This window comes from Prionailurus bengalensis, chromosome B3 (genome assembly GCF_016509475.1).
Source record: "Prionailurus bengalensis isolate Pbe53 chromosome B3, Fcat_Pben_1.1_paternal_pri, whole genome shotgun sequence".
NCBI lineage: Eukaryota > Metazoa > Chordata > Mammalia > Carnivora > Felidae > Prionailurus > Prionailurus bengalensis.
This window is the reverse complement of record NC_057355.1, coordinates 74,005,627-74,026,616: the sequence shown is the minus strand read 5'-3', so window position 1 is coordinate 74,026,616 and position 20,990 is coordinate 74,005,627. Positions and strand designations below refer to the sequence as shown.

Here is a 20,990-nt window from a genome sequence, read left to right as displayed (position 1 = left end):
TATGATAGTGACTCTCTCGTAGGATGCCTTAAGAACTGACGTAAGAACTAAATGAGGAACCCGCAAGGCAAGTAAAGCCTATTGACATAGCTCTTGACTCATTGTAGGCCCTCGATAAATGTTAGCAATCATTACCATTTTCTCTACATTTGCTCTCAACAAAGGGGAGGCCCTCAGAAAAAGGGGCAAAGAGGCCTTCCCACCCCGCACTCCAAAAGCCGAAAAGCCGGGCTCGCAGGTGGTTGAGGACTGACGGCGCGCGCTCGACGAGGGGCGGGGCCTGCAGTTCCCGCTTCAGGCGAGGCCCCGCCCCTCCTCCCTCCCACGGGGCCGCTGTGCACTTTCGGCCTTTTCCCCCTCTCCCCCGAAGTTCCTGCTCAGTCCACCCGGGCCTAGCTTCCCCCAACCCCAGTGCAGGCCCGAGTGAGAGGTTCCGGAGCCCGGGTGCGGGCGGGATTTCGGCGTGGACGCTGCGGGCCATCCCGCCCCAGGCCGCTCCGCACTGCCTCGGGAGCTTCAGCTGCCCCATGGTGTGCAGGTTTGCCTCTGAGGGTCGGAGGGCGGCGCGGCGGGGAAGAGGAGTGCTGGGAGGGTCAGTCCGGCCAGCCCCCGGCCTCCGGCTCGGCCGCCCTCGCCCTTGGGAATCCTTGGCTGCCCAGACGGAAGGGAAGTAGGCGCCGGAGAGCCCTCTCCGCATTTTGATTCATCTCGGGCCCTGTAAGGGTCACATCTTGTGAAAATACCTGTAAAATCAATTTAACGTTCAGTGCAGCGTGTAAAGACAGCTCTAAGAATTTAAAAGACGCCTGAGTCAGAACATTTAAATGCTTGGGTCCCTGTAGCAGCGTTTTAACACGTCTGAGTGCAGAGGGTGGAGAATCGAGTCTGATTGTCGCCTTCGTTCACGCCCTGTAACATTTTAAAAGGGTAAAGAAAAGCACCCTAAGAAAACCCCAGTGGGCAGTTCCCCTAGGGAGGGAAGAACAGCTGACTTTTTTGAAATTTGGATTGGTCCTCATTTCCGTCTGCGAAATTTGCCTGCAGAACTTAGATCAACAGAATTGTTAAAACACTGAGTTTAACTAGTGGCTTTTGTTAACGAGTTGTGTTATTAATTCTTGATGTCTCATCCAAGGCAGGATTTATTATCTCTTTTGCAGGCGAAGAAAGTTTGGCACCAAAAAGCATTTCCCTTAACTTCACACAGCAGCAAATGAAGTCCTAGCATCTGGACTCCTCATCTGTGTTCCTCTCTAGACCATGTTACAAAATAAATGAGTAGTAGGGGCGCCTGGGTGGCTCAGTCATTAAGCATCCAACTCTTGATCTTGGCTCAGGTCATGATCTCGTGGGTGGTGGGATGGAGCCACTGCCCCACCAAGGGCTCTGCGGTGACAGCATGGAGCTGCTTGGGATTCCTTCTGTCCTCTCTCTCTGCCCTTCCCTGCTCTTGTTCCATCTCTCTCTCTCTCTCTCTCTCTCTCTCTCAAAATAAATAAGTAAACTTAATAATAAATGAGTAGTTACTTTGATGCTACTCATAAAACAAGGGAGTAAACCAAATGTTCTGTGAACATCAAATGTTAAATCCTAATAACCTTCAATGTCTTCTTTGGGAGGCTCAGCTGCCCTTTGGAGTTTAATACCTTACAGAGAGGACAGGGTGGAGCAAAAAAATGGAAGATAAGGTCAAGGGAAAAATTTTGTCTTGAGTCCAAACTGTGCCCACCTTTACTGCCCCTTTGTGTTGATGTCATCCTTTTCAGTGTACTCCATGTTCTGGCAAAACACCCCACAGCCCACAGCCCAGCCTTAGCTGTATTAACTACACCTTTGTATTGCTCTTTTGGCGCCGACCTCCCTGTCAGTCTTCTTGTCATGCTCTTTCCTCCAGGTGCTCTTTACTAACGCTGCTATGTGAAAACCAATGGTGGTTGTTCAATATGGAATGATTTGTCATTCCTGAAGGATGATTCTAAAGTTAATGATCAAAAACTACCAACAGGTCTTAGATGAAAGGACAAGTTAAAGAAGTACAAGAAACTATTGTGGAATTTGAAAATGGAGTTATTTGACTAGGGAAAAAAAGCAGACATTGACTCCCCACCCTCCCTTCCTCCAACTCACTCATCACTGGCAAGTAGCAACTCCGTTTTAACTTGGACATAATGGTGAGGGGAGGGGAGCATCGTCCTGTTCAGTGAATTGGAAAATTTTCTTTCCAAAGAAGGTTCCTTTTTAGAAGGCTTGGAATAAGTGGAAACATTTATGTGCTTAGAATGCAAATTGTTTTGCCACTTAGAAGTCTGTCTATAAAACTTGCAAGAGCTTGGGACCCATGATGTGCAATATAGTCCCTCCCTGTAAGAGGCATCCCTGAAGTTCCTCCCCAGCTCATAGACAACAGAAACTTGAACCCATGGTAGTTTTCTCTGGAGCAGCAACCCAGTTTATTCACTTTGTGTTTTCTTTCACTCACTTCCAGAGATAAGAATTTCAAGAAAATCAGATGGCATCCGGGGATTTCTGCTCACCTGGAGAAGGAATGGAAATACTCCAACAAGGTAAGGGCTGCCATTTGAACGAGATTTGATGACTTCTCCAGAGAGATCTTATCCAGGTTCTTGCTTTCTATAATAAAAAGGATTTATAAAGTTCACCAGTATGGTTTCTTACATAAAAGCCTAAGTTTCTGGGGGAAACTAGAGAATACATAAAGATTCTTAAATACTCTCTTATTGGAAAACATATTACACTGGCTCCTATCAAGTGTCTGCTCCTGCAGTGGACTAAAAACTCATGCTGCTCTGATGCTGTGTTAGCAGGCATAACCTGAATGTAAGGCTGGCCAAGAAACTCTGTGAAGGCTTCCTTCCTACCTGCATCTTGAATTTTCTCATATCTTGTACTCTAAAATCTCAGATGCTTCCATATCGTCTCGTATCTTGAATTCTTCCATATCTCACACCCTTTCTATATCTTGAATCCTTCAAGAACTTGAATCTTCTACATTTTGACCATTTCCATGTTGATCCTTCAGTGCCTGAGGGGAGAAAAAGGAGATTTCTTATTCTTCAAAGGGACTTTCTGAGGGTCCAAAGAATGAAAGTTTGATTGTTTGGTAAGTAGGAGTAAAACAGAGGACCCCAGCAGAAAACGTGTGACAAAAGAGATAGAAAGGCCGATGGGGTGCCTGGGTGGCTCAGTCGGTTGAGCGTCTGACTTCAGCTCAGGCATGATCTTGTGGTCTGTGAGCCCGAGCCCCATGTCGAGCTCTGTGCTGACGGCTCAGAGCCTGGAGCCTGCTTCGGATTCTGTGTCTCCCTCTCTCTCTGCCCCTCTGCCACTTGTGCTCTGTCTCTTTCAAAAACTAAATAAACATACATTTTTAATTTTTTTTAACGTTTATTTATTATTGAGAGATGGAGAGACACAGAGCATGGGGAGGGTTAGAGAGAGGGGGAGACACAGAATCTGAAGCAGGCTCTAGGCTCTGAGCTGTCAGCACAGAGCCCAACACGGGGCTCGAACTCACAAACTGCGAGATCATGACCGGAGCTGCAGTCGGTCGCTTAACCAACTGAACCACCCAGGAGCCCCAATAAATGTAAATTTTTAAAGAAAGCCCCTTGAACCTATGGAATAACCAGAGGATCCCAGTTTCCTGCACTTTTTCTCATACATGTGCTGCTCTGAATCCAGGTGGGTTACTCAACTCTGTTTACGATAAGAATTCCATTAAGTTTTTCACTTATCCCTAAGAATATACCTTTTCTCAGTCTTGCTTATGTGACCAGAGATCACATCCAAAGGAACTTTACATAGTTTTTTTGCCCCCTTCCTCAAGAATTCTAGTTATTCAGTGTGAATGAGGTATTTGGGGTACTGTGGTGATCCCTACTAAGAGGTCCCTTATTCCTGACTCTATTTGTGTAATATTTTCCAACTGTATTTCCATTTTCTAAGCTCTTAGTTTTATTATCTCATTATTATTTTTTTAAGTTTATTTGTTTTGAGAGAGAGAGAGAGAGAATGCACTCAGGGAAGGGGCAGAGAAAGAGGAGGAGAGAGAGAGAATCCCAAGCAGACTCCACACAGTCAGCACAGAGCCCTATGCAGGATTCAAACTCACAAACTGTGAGATCATGACCTGAGCCAAAATCGGTCACTTAACTGACTGAGCCACCCAGGCACCCCAAATCTCTTAGTTTTATTAGAGACTCATTCCCTAATCCTTGATCAATATCTTTGTATATATTATAAATACTTGTTACTTTGAGTGTTGCCTCTAGTTTATTTGTGGGGTTTTTTTGTTTGTTTGTTTTTTTAAACATTTCATTAGGGGCGCCTGGGTGGCTCAGTCAGTTAAGTGGCCAGCTTCGGCTCAGGTCATGATCACACGGCCTGTGAGTTCAAGCCCTGTATCGGGCTCTGCATTGACAACTGGAGCCTGCTTTGGATTGTGTCTCCCTCTCTCTCTGCCCCACGCCTTGCATTCTGTCTCTCTCTCTCTCAAAAATAAATAAACATTAACATTTTTAAAAATAAATAAAAATAAATAAGTAAACATTTCATTAGATTTAAAAAACTCCCCTACCAAAAACCTTTTTGAAAGTGTTAAGCTAAGAGTTATTCTCAATTATATATAATACCATCCTTGCTTTTTTTTTGTCTCTATGGGGACATCCCACGAAGTGTGCAGCAAACAGCTTCCTCCTTGTAACCTGAGTGAAAAGGACCTGTTACAAAACCCACACTTCAGCAAGCTGCTGCTGAGTCTCGCACAACACGTAGATGAGAGTGGCTTAAGCCTCACCCTGGCAAAGGAGCAGGCTCAGGTAAGAGCTCTCGGGGGAGGGATGATAGGAGGAAGCGAAAATCTTCCAAGAGAGAGAAGTTCCTACCTGGGATTTTTTTGGTTTTCTAGGCATGGAAGGAAGTTCGACTGCATAAAACAACATGGTTGAGGTCTGAGATTTTACAGAGAGTCATTCAAGAGCTGCTTGTGGACTACTATGTGAAGACACAAGACACAAATTTAACTTCTGAGGACAAAAAGGTGAAGCAGGAGAAACACAGGAGGCATTGGTTACCACCTGCAGGAATGACTAGGCCAACTATGGCTTCGCCTGATTGTATGATCTAGGGGAAATAGGAGCTTTGAGTAATGGTTATCAAAAAAGAACTGGACAGGGGGCACCTGGCTGGCTTGGCGGGTAGAGCATGCCTCTCTTGATCTCAGGGTTGTGAGTTTGAGCCCCATGTTGGGTGTAGAGATTACTTAAAAATAAAACCTTAACAAAAAAAAGGAAAGAAAGAAATGGACCGTAGTTATGGGGGAAGAGGTGGGTGTGTTGTTAGGGTTTTGAAAAGGAAGACTGACAGGAGAAAGCGCTGGCAGCTGAAGGGGATAACGTGTTTGAGGACTTTAAAAATGTGTGAAGAACTGGTATATGAGGATGGAGGAGGTGGAGTGGGAGAAATTTTATAGTAACCTCTTTTTGTTTTTTATTCTCTTTCAGTTTCACGAGACCCTTGAACAGCGGCTACTCGTGACTGAACTGACGGGGCTGTTAGGGCCCAGCCGGGAGAAGGAAATGCCTCCGCTGCTAGGGGTGGAGAAAGCCGACCTTCTGGAGCTCATGCCCCCCTCAGAGGTTGGGAGTGGGCAGATACGGGGACCAAAGAAGTGAAATGGCTTAATTTCTCCCATATACTTAAACGTGGTCTCGTTACACTTTATTGTTTTTTCAAAAATGATATGCATTAATTTCATGGGGGGGGGGCCAAACTCTAATAAATAAGAGAGAGAGATGTTACACAGAAGAGAGTAAAAGCTGAAATACTACCTCTAGAAATAAATACAGTGTTTTATATATAACTTGACATAAACGGTATTATAGCCTCCATGCTTGTATAGTGAATATAATCCGTTTTCACTGAATATATTTTGGACTTTTTTTCAAGTCAATAAATAAACATAAATAAACCGATAGTTCCTAAAGCACTCCAAGCACAGTTCCAGGCACGTAGTTTGTGCTCAGTGTTCTTAGTATATCATCAATTTAAATCACTGGTAGGATTCCATTGTGTGGGGGCACCTGGCAGGCTCAGTTGGTAGAGCATGTGACTCTTGATCTCCAGGTGGTGAGTTTGAGCCCCAGGATGGGGGGGTGGAGATTACACTAAAAAACCTAAAAAAAACCAAAAGGATTCCATTGTATGAATGTAGCACAGTTTGCTCAACGTTAGTGATCGATACGGTTGTTTCTACATTTTGCTGTTAGAAACCACACTAATAGGATCATGCTAGTTCATAGGTGTGGTTTGCCTTTGTATGATTATTTCCCGGAGTATTAGTACTTGGGGTGGGATCAATGGGTCAAGAGGATATACACATTAAACATTGGTGCATATTGCCAGCTCCCCACTTTTTCATCAACATGGGCTCTTAACCATCATTTTATCCTTTGCAAATTTGCTAGGCTAAAAGTGAATCTCCTTGATGTCTCTTGAGGCATTTTCTCTGGTTATCACTGAGATACTTATCATCCTGTGCTCATCGGCTGGATCTTCCTAGTTCTAACGGTCTATTTGCATCTCCCTTCTCATTCCTGTGGATGTAGGATTTTGTGTGGATGAGAGCTCGGCTCCCACTGGAAGTAGAGGAGCAGCTCAAGAAGAAATGTTTCACCCTGCTGTGCTACCATGACCCCAATTCAGGTGAGTGCTGGCACTCTGTTCTGTCCACAGCTGACCTTCCAGTCTCTTGGTCTGCTCTTCTGAGAATAACTTGTTGAATTATAGATTTGCGACAGAAGCTAGGAAGCACTGGAGAGGGTTCTTTCCTTGCTGGTAGAATACAAGCAAGGAATTGTGTGAAAACCAAGTGGGAGTGTCCTCTTGCTACAGGGAAGGATGAATTCATTCTTAGGAGAATCGGAATGGAATAGGGAGGAAAGTTCAAGCTAATAGGTGTTCTCCTTATCTTATTTATTTGACTTAAGAATTAAGGGCCAAATCTGGAATTAAAGGTAAGAGCGAGGGGCACATGGCTGGCTCAGATGGAAGAGCATGTGACTCTTGATCTCTAGGTTGTGAGGCCAAGCCCCACGTTGGGTGTAGAGATTACTTAAATAAATAAAATTTTAAAATAAAAAATAAAGGTAAGAGGAAAGAGAACTTAATTATGAGAAGTGGGCCATTTTAACAGGACATCAGAAGATAACCTGAAGAGAGAATTTGTAGAGCTAGATAAGGGATAAGGCACTGAAATGCCTCATAATGGCCTCATAATGGCCTCAGAAGGGCAGTAGCAGTTAGGGTTTTCCTGTCTAGTCCTCTGTTTCTTTGCCCAGATTCAGACAGTGAAACCTTGAAGGCGGCAAAGGTGTGGAAACTGGCAGAGATCCTGGTGGGTGAGAAGCAGCAATGCCAGGATGCCAAGAGCCAGCAGCAGGAGCAGATGGTGCTGCTGGAGAAGAAGAGTGCCACCTATTCCCAGGTTTGTCAGGGCAGTGGGATAGCCACTCCCCCTTTTATCCTGGCCCCAGGGGCACTTTGGGGGAAGCCAAGAATATTTTTTTCTAAGGTTTATTTATTTTTGAGAGAGAGACAAAGCGTGAGCAGGGGCGGGGGCAGAGAGAGAAAAAGACAGAATACAAAGCAGGCTCCAGGCTCCAAGCTGCCAGCACAGAGCCCGATGGTGGGGCTCGAACTCATGAACTGTGAGATCATGACCTGAGCCAACGTTGATGCTTAGCCGACTGAGCCACCCAGGTGCCCTGAGGAAGACAAGAATTTCTGATCTGCCTTCTTTACTACTGACTTTGATTTTGCCCTCTTCTTCCTGCCTCCCGGGGGCTCAGGTGCTTCTCCGCTGCCTAGCCTTGCTGCAGAGGCTTCTTCAAGAGCACCGGCTTAAGACTCAGTCTGAGCTGGACCGCATCAATGCTCAGTACCTAGAGATCAAATGCAGTGCCATGATCCTTAAGCTGAGGTGAGCTTTGACCCCTGTGGGTCCAAGGAACTCTGTCTCACACACCACCCCCTTCAATCGTCACCCTCATCTGTCTTTCCACCATGCCTAGCACCTTGTGGGTATTAGCCTTTGGATTACCCATAAGCATTCACCATTCCTGAGTCTTATTTTTAAAGCCTTCTGAAATAGGTGCTTTCCTGTGAGATGAGATACATTGCTCAGGAACTCAGAGTGACCTTGCTTGTCCTGTCACTGCTTAGCCCACACCTTGACCGTAGGCAGGTACTCTCTGTTGTGTTCATAACTTTGCTGTTGTCAGGGATCATCAGGCTGATATTTCTTTCTTCTCTTTGTCAGGATGGAGGAGCTAAAGATCTTGTCTGACACTTACACTACTGAGAAAGTGGAAGTTCATCGTCTCATTAGGTAAGAACTCCCGGGGTGCCTGGGTGGCTCAGTCGGTTAAGCATCCGACTTCCGCTCAGGTCATGATCTCATGGTTCCTGAGTTCGAGCCCCACGTCGGGCTCTGTGCTGACAGCTCAGAGCCTGGAGCCTGCTTCGGATTCTGTCTCCCTCTCTCTCTGCCCTTCCCCTGCTGCCACTCTGTCTCTCTCTCTCTCTCTCTCTCTCAAAAATAAAATAAACATTAAAAAAATTTTTGAAAAAAAAAAGGTAAGAACTCGTGAGGACAGGGTGCAGTTACTCAGAGCTGGTCCTGTGTTCTCCATACCTATTCATTTTAACGTGGTCACATTCTTGTCTACTTTCTTTCTTTTTTTAAAAAATTTATTAATTTATATTCAAGTTAGTTAACATACAGTGTAGTATTGGTTTCAGGAGTAGAATCCAGTGATTCATGACTTACATACAACACCCAGTGCTCATCCCAGTAAGTGCCCTCCTTAATGCCCATCCCCCATTTAGCCCATCCCCCCACCCACCTCCCCTCCAGCAACCCTCAGTTTGTTCTCTATATTTAAGAGTCTCTTATGGTTTGCCTCCCTTCTGTTTTTCTTATTTTTCCTTCTTTTACCCTATGTTCATCTGTTTTGTTTCTTAAATTGCACATATGAGTGAAATCATATGACATTTGTCTTTCTCTGACTTATTTTGCTTAGCATAATACACTCTAGTTCCATTCACTTTGTTGCAGATGGCAAGATTTCATTCTTTTTGATTGCTGAGTAATATTACACTGTATATAGGGGCACATGGGTGGCTCAGTTGGTTGGGCGACCAACTTCAGCTTAGGTCATGATCTCCTTGGTCCATGGGCTCGAGCCCCATGTCGGGCTCTGTGCTGACAGCTCAGGGCCTGGAGCCTGCTTCAGATTCTGGGTCTCCCTCTCTCTCTTCTCCTACCCCCCTTGTGTTCTATCAAAAATAAATAAACATTAAAAAAATTTTTTTTAATTACACTATATATATACACACACACACCACATCTTCTTTATCCATTCATCTGTCGATGGACATTTGGGCTCTTTCCATACTTTGGCTATTGTTGATAGCGCTGCTGTAAACATTGGGGTGCATGTACCTGTTTCAATCAGCATTTTTGTATCTTTTGGATAATCTTGTCTACTTTCTGAGGAGCCGATCCTTATATTGTATCTTCTGTTCCCCGGGTGTATAGGGACCGTTTGGAGGGGGCCATCTGCCTACAAGAGCAGGACATGGAGAAGTCCCGACAGGTCCTAAGCACCTATGAGGTCCTTGGGGAGGAGTTTGACAGGCTGGTAAAAGAGTACACTCAACTCAAGCAGGCAACTGAGAACAAGCGCTGGGCCCTCCAAGAGTTTAACAAGGCCTGCCGCTGAGCGCTGGCTGGTGGGGGTCTGGAGGTGGACTTCTGCTCCGGTGCTGCCTCCCCCTCCTGCCAAAAGGACCACCTCCACCTGAGGCCCACCTTCACTCCGGAAGTGTGGGGACACTTGCTTGAAGCCCTGCAGTGGTTTAGGCACCGTCCTGGTTTTTCTTCCTTGTTTACAGTGACTGAGTCTCTTCTGGGAAATGTAACAGATTTATATAATTTTATGTGCAACTATTTGTCAGTGTCAGCCCTATAGGATATTTGATTACCTCCTGAATAAAGTGATGATGCTTCCTTTGGGCAAGGATGAAAAAAGAACATGAAAGGTGGGTAAGGAGGAGAACTCAGTGGATCCAGACAGACCGATGGATAATGCCTCTGCTAGCAGTGGGAGGCAGGAGTGCAGCCTGCCCACCTGGAGCCTTAGAGGCTTCATTCTTGGAGAGCAGACTTGGATTACATCTGGCCTTGCTCTTGAAGAACTGTAATATCCAGAGGAGTGCTCGATGCCAAGGCGGGGGGGGGGGGGGGGGGGGAACTATTCCATCACCACAGCTCTCAGTGGGGCAGTCAGCAGGGCACCCAGCTCTGTTACTAGAAGGGACACCCGCCCCTTGGATTCCTGGTTCCCTCTGGTGTGGTTTGAGGGTTACTTTTTCCTCTGAAAGCAGAGAGTGGGAAGAGATCACCCTGAGGGACCAAGTTTCATAGTCCACTTATTTTAGAACAAGGCAGGGCCCTGATTGGCATCACAGTCGGGGACTGAGAACAGAAGCAGAAGACCTCCACCCTTATTTAGAAGAGCCTACCTAGCTTCTCAAACTTCTTTCAAGGGAGGCTGTCTCGAGGCATTCTGCTACAATGAATAATGATGGTCTTGGATTGCTTTATAGGAAAGACTAAGGTCTTTGACATAATTTTTTTTTTTTTAAGTTTATTTATTTTGAGAGAGAGAGTGTGAGTGGGGGAGAGCCAGACAGAGGGAGAGAAAATCCCAGAGAGCCAGAGAGAGAGAGAATCTACACTGTCAATGTAGAGCTGGGGCTGGAACCCACAAGCCCTGATTTCATGACCTGAACCAAAATCAAGAGCTGGATGCTCAACTGACTGAGCCACCCAGGTATCCTGACACAATTTTAACCTTTTTTTTTTAGCTTTTTCTGTAAATGGTGCTTATTGCCATTTATCTATAAGGAAAAGTAACAAATCACAAACCAATTAATGGAAAAAGTCAGAAATAATCAATATTGCTTAGTTCTATAGTGTTCTTTTCCCCAACATTTTTGGGGTAAAGTTTCAAACTTACAGAAAAATATAAAAGAATAAAACAATAAGCACCAGTATAATCTCAACAACCTAGATTCAACAACTACTAACATTTTGATTTTCTCTGTTTCTTTTCTCTCCTTCCTCCCTCTCTCTCTAAATAGATTGATAAATATTTGGTCATATGGACTTTTTTTTTCTAGAACCATTTTATAGTAAATTACAGATGTGATATTTCATTTCTTAAATACTTAAGCAGGTAACTCCTAAAAATAGGGGCACTCCTCTGTATAACTAATAAAATCATGATACCTAAAAGTTAGTAACTTTGTAATAACTCTTATCCAGGTCATATTAAAATTTCCCTAATATGTTTTCCTGGTCTAGGGTCCAATAAAGGCCCAGGCATTACATTTGGATATTAGGTTTCTTTAATCAATCTCTCTCTCTCTCTCTCTCTCTCTCTCTCTCTCTCTCTCTCTTTTTTTAATGTTTACTTATTTTTGAGAGCAAGAGACAGAGAGAGAGTGCAAGCAGGGGAGGGGCAGAGAGAGGGAGAAAGAGAATCCCAAGCAGGCTCCACACTTACTGCAGAGCCCGATGTGGGGCTCAACTTCATTAACCAACTGAACCACCCAGGCGCCCCTTTAATCTCTTTAAAAATAGACCATTTCTCCTACCTTTTTTTTTCTTTTTAAATAGAAATTAATTTTTTGAAAAATCCAGGCTGGTTACTTTGTAGAATGTCCCATTGTCTATTTGCTGCAGTAGTTAACTTCCACCTTTCCTGTTCTGTCCAATATAGTAGCCACTAGCCACATACAGGTATGTAAATTCAAATTTAAGTTAATTAGGATGACATAAAATTTCAGTAGGTTGGTGGTTACTGTATTGGATGGTACAAATATACAACATTTCTATCATTCTAGGAAGTTCTAGGGGCGCCAGACTGGTTCAGTCAGTGGAACAGTCAGTGGGACTCTTGATCTTGGGTTGTAGTTCAAGACCCACGTTGGAAGGCAGTTATGCTCACTACTATGCTACCAACGCTAGACACACGTTGGGAGTATAGATTACTTAATAAACGTTTAAATTTTTTTAAAATTTTTTAAATGTGGAGCTGGAACTCAAACTGAGATTGTGACCTGAACTGAAGTTAGACGCCCAACTACTGAGCCACCACAGTCCCAATAAACAAAAGTTTTTAAAAATGTAAAGAAGTTATTGGGGTGCCGAGGTGGCTCAGTCGGTTAAGTGTTCGACTCTTGATTTCTGCCCAGGTCATGATCTCATGGTGTGAAATTGAGCCCTGTGTTGGGCTCTGCACTGATTGTGGAGCTGGCTTGGGATTTCCTTTCTCCTCTCTCTGCCCCTCCCACACTCCCCACTTGTTCTCTCTGTCTCTCTCAAAATAAATAAACATTAACAAAAAATACAAATGCTGTTTAAAAAAAAAGTTCTATTGGACAGTGCTATAAGCCTATATTTCCTGTAAACTAGAAGTAGGTCTACAGCCTTTTTAGATTCAGGGTAAACATTTTTGCAAAGAAAACTTAATAGATGACATAATGTACTTCACATTATATCACCCTGGAGCCATATCAGGTTAGAGTGTGTCACTATTAATTATGCTGGGTTGGGGATGCCTGGGTGGCTCAGTCGGTTAAGCATCCGACTTCGGCTCAGGTCATGATCTCACAAGTTTGAGAGTTTGAGCCCTGCCTGGGGCTCTGTGCTGACAGCTCAGAGCCTGGAGCATGCTTCAGATTCTGTCTCCCTCTCTCTCTGCCCCTCACCCCCTCACATTCTGTCTCTTTCCCTCTCTCTCAAAAATAAACATTAAAAAAAAAATTTTTTTTTAAAGATTTAAATTATGCTGAGTTGGATTGCTTGGTTAAGGTGGTAATTGCTGATGTCTCTAAAATATAGAAGTACATTTTCCCTTTGTAGTTCATAGCATCTGGAGATGACATCAAAAGTCTCAAAATAGTTTTTCCTGATATTTATTATGGCATTTAGCATTTCCTTAGTTAGGTACTCATCTTAAACCATACTAGGTTTTGGTATTTGAAATAATGATTAAAAAAAATGGACTCTGTCTTAGTGTCTACAACTTATAGACAATAGTGGACACATAAAAACTGTCTAAGAATATGGGGCAGCTGGGTAGTTCAGTCAGTTAAGCATCCAACTTCAGCTCAGGTCATGATCTCCCAGTTTGTGGGTTTGAGCCCCGCATCAGGCTCTGTGCTGACAGCTCAGGGCCTGGAGCCTGCTTCAGATTCTGTGTCTCCCTCTCTCTCTCTGCCCCTCCCTCCCTCTCAAAGATGAATAAACGTTAAAAAATTAATTTAAAAGACAGTCTAAGAATATAAAGTAACAGGAAGTGCAAATGAGTATGGTTGAAAAACCAAGAGAAGTGAATCCGGGATTATAAGGTAGAGCCTTAGTAGGGAAAACAGATTTGGTTCAGGATTTGTAGAGGTGAGTCTGGGATGGCATTGTGCAAAAAGTGACAAAGACAGAGAAAGGGGAAGCGACGGTAAGTGAAAGCACAGGGTGAGAAATGAGTCAATCGCACACCAAGGAAAGATTTCATCTTTTTTTTTAAATTTTTTTTTTCAACGTTTATTTATTTTTGGGGCAGAGAGAGACAGAGCATGAACGGGGCAGGGGCAGAGAGAGAGGGAGACACAGAATCGGAAACAGGCTCCAGGCTCCGAGCCATCAGCCCAGAGCCCGACGCGGGGCTCGAACTCCCGGACCGCGAGATCGTGACCTGGCTGAAGTCGGACGCTTAACCGACTGCGCCACCCAGGCGCCCCAAATATTTCATCTTAAATGACCAAAATTTGAAAAGAATATCCCCTGGTGTCAATCAAGTTTCTGGAGAGCTGAGGTTTGAGAAGTGACTACCTGAGAAAACAAAATGGCTTCCAAGGCAGTGGTTCCCAGCCCTGGTTCCCTAAATGACAGGGAGCTGGACAGCTAGTTGTTCCTCGTGTTTCCCAAAACCTAAATAAAACTGAACATTTGCTAGCAACAGTGCTGCCCAACTATATAAAAAACATTGGCTTAAAAGCAAAACAAATGTGCTTTGTAAAAAAATTCAAGCAGAAATATATAAAAGTAAAAGGTTTAACGTGCACATGCGTGTACATACACACACAGCCCATTATGCCAATTCACTACCCCAGAATAACTAGACTGATTTGGTGAATATAATGCCAGAGCAGAGCTTTTTCTAAACATTTGCAAATGTATGCACAGAAATATTAGCTCATATCGTTGGGGGTATGGCTGTATCATGATTTCACCATTCCCTTTATGATAGATATTCAGATGGTTCCCAGTTTGCCCTATTACACAATGCTTAATTGAATATCATTGCATTTGTTTCTTGCTCAAGTGCCTTTAAAGCATTTTTGGTATAGAAAATCAATATATTAATTCTAGTAATTTCATGAAAAAATAAACTAATTACTGAGCTTATGAATATAGTTTGGTAGGAAAAGTATCTCCAGACTGTTCCATGGAGGTGGGAGAAGGGACATGAAGGGTGTTCGGTGCTGCCCAAAGGGGACACTACAGCAGTTTGTCTTGGTCCTCATTCTTCGCAGTGAGTGGAGATAGCAGGTTCGCAGGATGAGCCGTTGGCTAGTGTGGACTAGGTGGGAAGGGGATTGGAGGAGGGCCAGCAGAGGGGGTGGGTGACAGTGAGAGCTGAAGGTTAACATCTTGGACTTCAGTTGCCCTCACTGTCCCTCACGCGTTTCAGTAAAGATTTACATTTACTGCCTTTCCTTCATTCTTTTTTTTAATTTTTTTATTTTTGGGACAGAGAGAGACAGAGCATGAACGGGGGAGGGGCAGAGAGAGAGGGAGACACAGAATCGGAAACAGGCTCCAGGCTCTGAGCCATCAGCCCAGAGCCTGACGCGGGGCTCGAACTCACGGACCGCGAGATCGTGACCTGGCTGAAGTCGGATGCTTAACCGACTGCGCCACCCAGGCGACCCTTTTTTTTTTTTTTTTTTTCTTCATTCTTTTGCAGGCATTATCTTCCTTCACTTGTCTTTTACTACATCTGATCAAGAACTAAGTCTTGCTGATTCTTCCTCAATAATAAGAAACAAAGTATATCACCTCCAGAGCTCAGGATAGGATTGTTCTTTTTTTTTTTTCTTTTAATAATTATTTATTTTTGAGAGAGAGAGAGAATGAGAACGCACAAGTGGGGGATGGGTAGACAGAAAGGGAGACACAGAATCCGAAGCAGGTTTCAGGCTCTCAACTGTCAACACAGAGCTGAATGCAGGGCTTGAACTCATGGACCACAAGATTATGACCTGAGCGGAAGTCGGATGCTTAATCGACTGAGCCACCCAGGCGCCCCTAGGATTGTTCTCCTTAAGGAAGCTCTGGGGCTCTTGGACAAACTAAACCTGTTCCTTCAAGGTTCTCTATGAAGGGTGACTATCCAGGTCTCTGGGGCAGCCACCCTGCATTTTCCCTCAGCCACCACAAAGAGGAAATACAGTGCCCCCTTAGAGCCCAGTCTGATGATCCCCAAAGGAGAAAGGAATCCCTGACATCCACCCCCCTCTGTGGGGCCCCTCACCCTGTGAACAGTCCCTCCGCATTACCCACCTTGAAGGACCTGAGCTAGGTTTTGTCAGGGTACCTGGGTGGCTCTGTCAGTTGAGCATCCGACTTCAGCTCAGGTTCTGATCTCACAAGTTCGAGAGTTTGAGCCCTGCCTGGGGCTCTGTGCTGACAGCTCAGAGCCTGGAGCCTTGGATTCTGTGTCTCCCTGTCTCTGCCTGTCTCCCACTTGTGCTCTGTCTCTTTCTCTCTCTCTCTCAAATAAATGTTAAAAAAAAATTATATGTTACTAAAAAAAGGAATTGGTAGGTCTTTTCATACCTTAAGACAGTGAAAACGTAAGAGGCAACTGATAATGGACAAGATTAGCAATCTGTAGAAATAATTTACCAAGAAAAGTGGTATGTCGTCGATGGGGTATCTGGGTGACTCAGTTGGTTAAGGCTTAGACTCTTGATTTCGGCTCAGATCATGATCTCACGATTTGCGAGTTTGAACCCCTCATTGGGCTAGGTGCTGACAGTGCAGAGCCTGCTTGGGATTCTCCCTCTGTCTGCCCCCCCCCCAAATAAATAAATAAACTTAAAAAAATAAAAAATAAAACAGTAAAAATGGTATGTATTTGAGTGGCTGAGGTCTAGCCTAAGCGGCTTTCCTAGTCTCAGAAAAATACAAGTGAAATTTAGAGACACTTAAATGTACCAAGCCTGGCTGAAGAAAGAATGTATAATGAAAAGTAAACAATTAGCCCAGAGTTTAGAAAAGGGTTATCCAAAGAGCAAGGTCAGGGCTCTCCCAAGTAACGGAACCTATGATTATATGATTATATTATATTAATATGTATGTTATATTATTATATTTATTATATTATATTAATTAGATAAAAAGATTTATTTTAAGGAATTGGCTCATATGATTGTGGGGCTGGCAATTCTGAAATTTATAGCGCAGGCTGTAGGCAGGAAACTCTGGCAGAAGTGATGCTCCTGTCTTGAGGCAGAATTTCTTCTTCAGCGGGAAACCTCAGTTTTTGCTCTAAAGGCCTTAAACTGGGGCACCTGGCTCAGTCAGTTGAGCATACAACTCTTGGTTTCAGCTCAGGTCATGATCCCAGGATTGTGGGATTGAGTCCCACATCAGGCTCTGTGCTGCACTTGGAGCCTGCTTGAGATTCTCTCTCTCTCTCTCTCTCTCTCTCTCTCTCTCTCTCTCTCTCTCTCTCTTTCTCTCTCTGTTAAAATAAGTAAAATTTAAAGAAAAGTCTTCCAGGAGCACCTGGGTGGCTCAGTTGGTTAAGTGTCCGACTTCAGCTTAGGTCATGATCTCACAGTTCATGAGTTTGAGCCCCACATTGGCCTCTCTGCTGTCATCACAGAGCCCACTTTGGATCTTCTGTCCCCCTTTCTCTCTGCCCTCCTCCACTCATTCTCTCTCAATAAATAAATAAACTTTAAAAATGTCTTCCATATAATATAAACACATTTATTACAGAAAATTTGGAAAATACCACTTTTTTCCCACATATCAAAGTCATTCTGTGTATACAGTTTGTAATCTGTGTCACAGAATAGCATATCATTGAGTGGTCCTCCATGCTATTAAATTTTCTCTGGCAACATTGATTTTAATGGCTGCTTAAGATTTCATTGCATGGATGATTTATTTAACCATACCCCTATAGGATATCCAAGTTGTTGTTTTACATTCTTTGTAATCATAAAAAAATGCTACACTAAGCATTTCTCTTAATTAATCTTTGTCCTAGTTTGGAAAGATTGTCTAGGATAGTAGGATAGCTTTCTAGAAGGAAAATTATAGATGATATATCTTAAGGTTAAGATCGAAGGCTCCAGAGTCTGTCGACCTGAGTTTGTACCCCATTTAAACTCTTTCTTAGAGGGGCAGCTCACTTAATCTTTCTAAGACTGAAAGAATAATATTTCCTACCTCACAGCGTTCTTATAAATGTGGAATGCTTTTCATAGAACCCGACACAAAAGAAGGGCTCAGTAATTGTTAGCTATTTTTATTATTACAAATAAAATCATTTTTAATCACAAACATGTACACACATACAACTGGTCTGTTTCTGGACTATTGGTTTAGCTCTTTTATTCTCTCTATTCTTATACCAACTGCACATTGTGTCTCTTTATTTATACATTGCTTATTTCATAAAGGGGTTTAAGGTAAAGGGCTAAAACTATAGAATAAATTCCTTCACTCTCCTCTTTTTTAAAATTTTCTTTGCTTTTCTTGTCTGATTTTTATACAGATGAACAGTGGAATCATTTTGTCAAGTAACAAAAGATTCCATTAGAATTGTGATTGAATGTTGTAAAAGTGAGAAATTAATTTTGTAAGAATTGACATCTTTATGAGATTCATTTTTTGTAAGAACACGGCTGTCTCCTTTTTTTTCTCTTTCATTGTATCAGCAAAACTTTGTAGTTTTCTTTTTTTTAATGTTTATTTATTTATTTTGAGAGAGAGAGTGTGTGCAACCAGGGGAGGGGCAGAGAGAGGAGAGAGAATTCCAAGCAGTCTCCACGCTGTCAGTGCAGAGCCTGACGTGGGGCTTGATCTCATGAACCTGAACTGAAATCAAGAGTTGGATGCTTAACCAACTGAGCCACTCAGGTGCCCCTATTGTTTTCTTTATATAGGTTCCTCACATTTTTCAGTAAGGTTACAACTAAGTATTTTATAGCAGTGTTATTGTTACCACTGTGAATGGGGAAAATACTAATCACGGTATTTTTTTTTAATTTTTTAACATTTATTTATTTTTGAGACAGAGAGAGAGCATGAACAGGGAAGGGTCAGAGAAAGAGGGAGACACAGAATCCAAAACAGGCTCCAGGCTGTGGGCTGTCAGCACAGAGCCCGACGCGGGGCTCGAACCCACAGACCACGAGATCATGACCTGAGCAGAAGTCAGACGCTTAACCGACTGAGCCACCCAGGCGCCCCCTAATCACAATATTGAAGTCTTACTATGTGCAGGAAAGTGTGTTGCTATTTTAATTAATTTAAACTGAACTAATCATCAGGGTGCCTGGGTGGCTCAGTCAGTTGAGCACTGATTCTTGATTTCGGCTCAGGTCATGATCTCATGGTTCTTGAGTTGGAGCCCTGAGTCATTGGGCTTTGTCAGCACAGAGCCTGCTTGGGATTTCTCTCTCCCTCTCTCTCTCTCTCTGCCCCTCCCCTGCTTGCTCTCTCTCAGAATAAATAAACATTTAAACTTAACTAATTCTCAATAGATAAAAACTGTTATTTACATTCCCATCTTATGGATGAGGAAACTGAGGCCAGAGATGTTTATGCTCATGTGGCTAGTAAATGGAAGAACAGAACTTTAATCTCTTTCTATCTGGCTCCATAGTCCCGTCTTTTTTATATATATAAAGATTTTATTATTTTTTTAAATTTTAATGCTTATTTAGTTTTGAGAGAGAGAGAGAAGAAGCACAAGTGGTGGTGGTGGGGGGGGGGGGGCAAAGAGGGAGACACAGAATCCAAAGCAGGCTCCAGGCTCTCAGCTGTCAGCATAGAGCCTGACGCAGGGATTGAACCCATGAACTGTGAGATCATGACCGCTAAAGTCAGATGCTTCACTAACTGAGCCACCTAGGTACTCCCAAAATTTTATTTTTAAGTAATCTCTGTAACCACGGTGGGTCTTGAACCCACAATCCCACAAAAGTCATATGCTCCACTGACTGAGACAGCCAGGCACCTCTTCACAGTCCATAATCTTAACTATCATGTTTTTGGGATATTTTTTATTAATTATGTCTTCTAACTGGTTATTCTCAGCATTTAAAAGGCTACAGGAGGGAGGGAGACACGGAATCCAAAGCAGGCTCCAGTCTCTGAGCTGTCAGCACAAAGCCAGACGCCGGATTTGAACTCACAGACCGCAACCGCAAGATCATGACCTGAGCTGAAGTCAGACACTTAACCAACTGAGCCACCCAGGTGCCCCCTCCCCTTTTTTTTCAGTTCTCATCATTTTAAAATAGATTCTTATGGATTTTCTATGTATACAATTATATCATCTGCAAACAGTGATAAATTTGCTTCTCTCTTTCCAAAAACTATAACCCCTTTTTCAAATTTCCAGCCTATTTTATTTGATTTTTCAGAATAATATTAAATAACACAGTGATGAAAATAGACATTCTTTTTTTTACATAAACTGTTGACTTCATGTATATAAATACATGTGTTTATATATGAAGAATATTAACACGATTAGGAGTGTTTACAGAAAATGGAATTGATTTGCCACGTTCTCTTTGGTGACTATTAAAAAATGATCAAATTTTTTTTGTTTGGTTTATTTTGACCTTTTATATAAATAAATTTCCTAATACCTAATCTTGTCTTAAATCCTGAGATTAAGCTCTAATTGGTTGTGGTATATAATTATTATATTAATATACTGTTGACCTTTATGTATTAATCTTAAATATTTTTTATTTTTACATTTATGTGCAGCATAAGTGAGATTTGTCTATAGGGTTTTTTTGAGGGGGTGCTATTTCTGACAGGTTTTGCAATTAGGTATATTCTGGCTTCGTAAACAAATTGGGTAGTTTTCCATCTTTTTCTATGTTCCAGAACAGTTTCTACTTTCTATTCATTTTGACAGATAAACACTGTATAATAGAGATGACAAGGAAGAGAATGCAAATCGGCACAGATTATTTTGCCTCAGTAACTCCGCCACTTTTGTAGCTGCAGGACAGCCTTGATTGTACAGGCGCAATTTGGAGCAGTAGGAGGGTCAAACGGTCCATTATTTTGGTGTTGAAGAGTGTAGCTGGCTGGGCAGGCACAGAGGTGAGTGAAGGGGTCCTGGGGAGGGAGGCAAGTGCTGAGGGAGGAGCTGAGCACCAGAGATGAAAGGAGCATTTACAATGGGCTGGAGGTGTTTAAACAAGGTCACAAAAACAGGATCAGGTAGAAGAACTGGGCCTGAAGGTGAGGAATGCCAGGCAGGGTTAGGGATGGTGTGGAAGGGTGGGGCTGGGGGTGGGGGGGTAAGGAGAGAACTATCTGGGAGAGGATACTGTTTCCTTTCCAGAGGAGTTTCCAGTGCTTTGCCTGTTGGTCACTGGCTCCTGTTGGGAGAAAATAATATTGTATCTGCCCCACTGTCCTACCATCTCCCTACCCTCATCTCAGCAAAGGCTTGGATCTGGAGGCCTTCTATCAGTGACTTACATGTTTCTGAGCACAAGAGTTCAGCACGGAGGGCAGGGCAGAGGGAGTCAGAACAGAAGACAGACTTTGTTTGCCAGCTCTGACTTTA

The 20,990-nt window shown here is 43.2% G+C and overlaps 1 protein-coding gene and 1 non-coding gene across 8 annotated transcripts; one reads left to right on the top strand and one right to left on the bottom strand.

Annotated features, from left to right (window-relative positions):
* Positions 1-319: 319 nt before the first annotated feature.
* HAUS4 (HAUS augmin like complex subunit 4) lies at positions 320-19,533 on the top strand. Of its 7 annotated transcripts, none has more exons than XM_043555777.1 (11): positions 320-530; positions 1,161-2,136; positions 2,480-2,564; positions 4,696-4,838; positions 4,928-5,059; positions 5,523-5,657; positions 6,627-6,723; positions 7,359-7,504; positions 7,869-7,999; positions 8,339-8,407; positions 19,490-19,533. In XM_043555777.1, exons 3-11 carry the CDS (start codon positions 2,510-2,512, stop codon positions 19,494-19,496), a joined length of 915 nt encoding a protein of 304 aa, XP_043411712.1. In that variant the 5' UTR covers positions 320-530; positions 1,161-2,136; positions 2,480-2,509; the 3' UTR covers positions 19,497-19,533. The 7 variants fall into 7 exon arrangements, with proteins under 7 accessions (XP_043411712.1, XP_043411708.1, XP_043411706.1 ...); XM_043555773.1 differs by lacking the exon at positions 19,490-19,533 and adding an exon at positions 9,620-10,090 and having other exon boundaries at positions 2,006-2,136; XM_043555771.1 differs by lacking the exon at positions 19,490-19,533 and adding an exon at positions 9,620-10,090.
* Positions 18,551-18,635, bottom strand: TRNAR-UCU. Its single transcript has one exon. It is a non-coding gene; the product is annotated as a tRNA-Arg (tRNA).
* Positions 19,534-20,990: the final 1,457 nt, after the last annotated feature.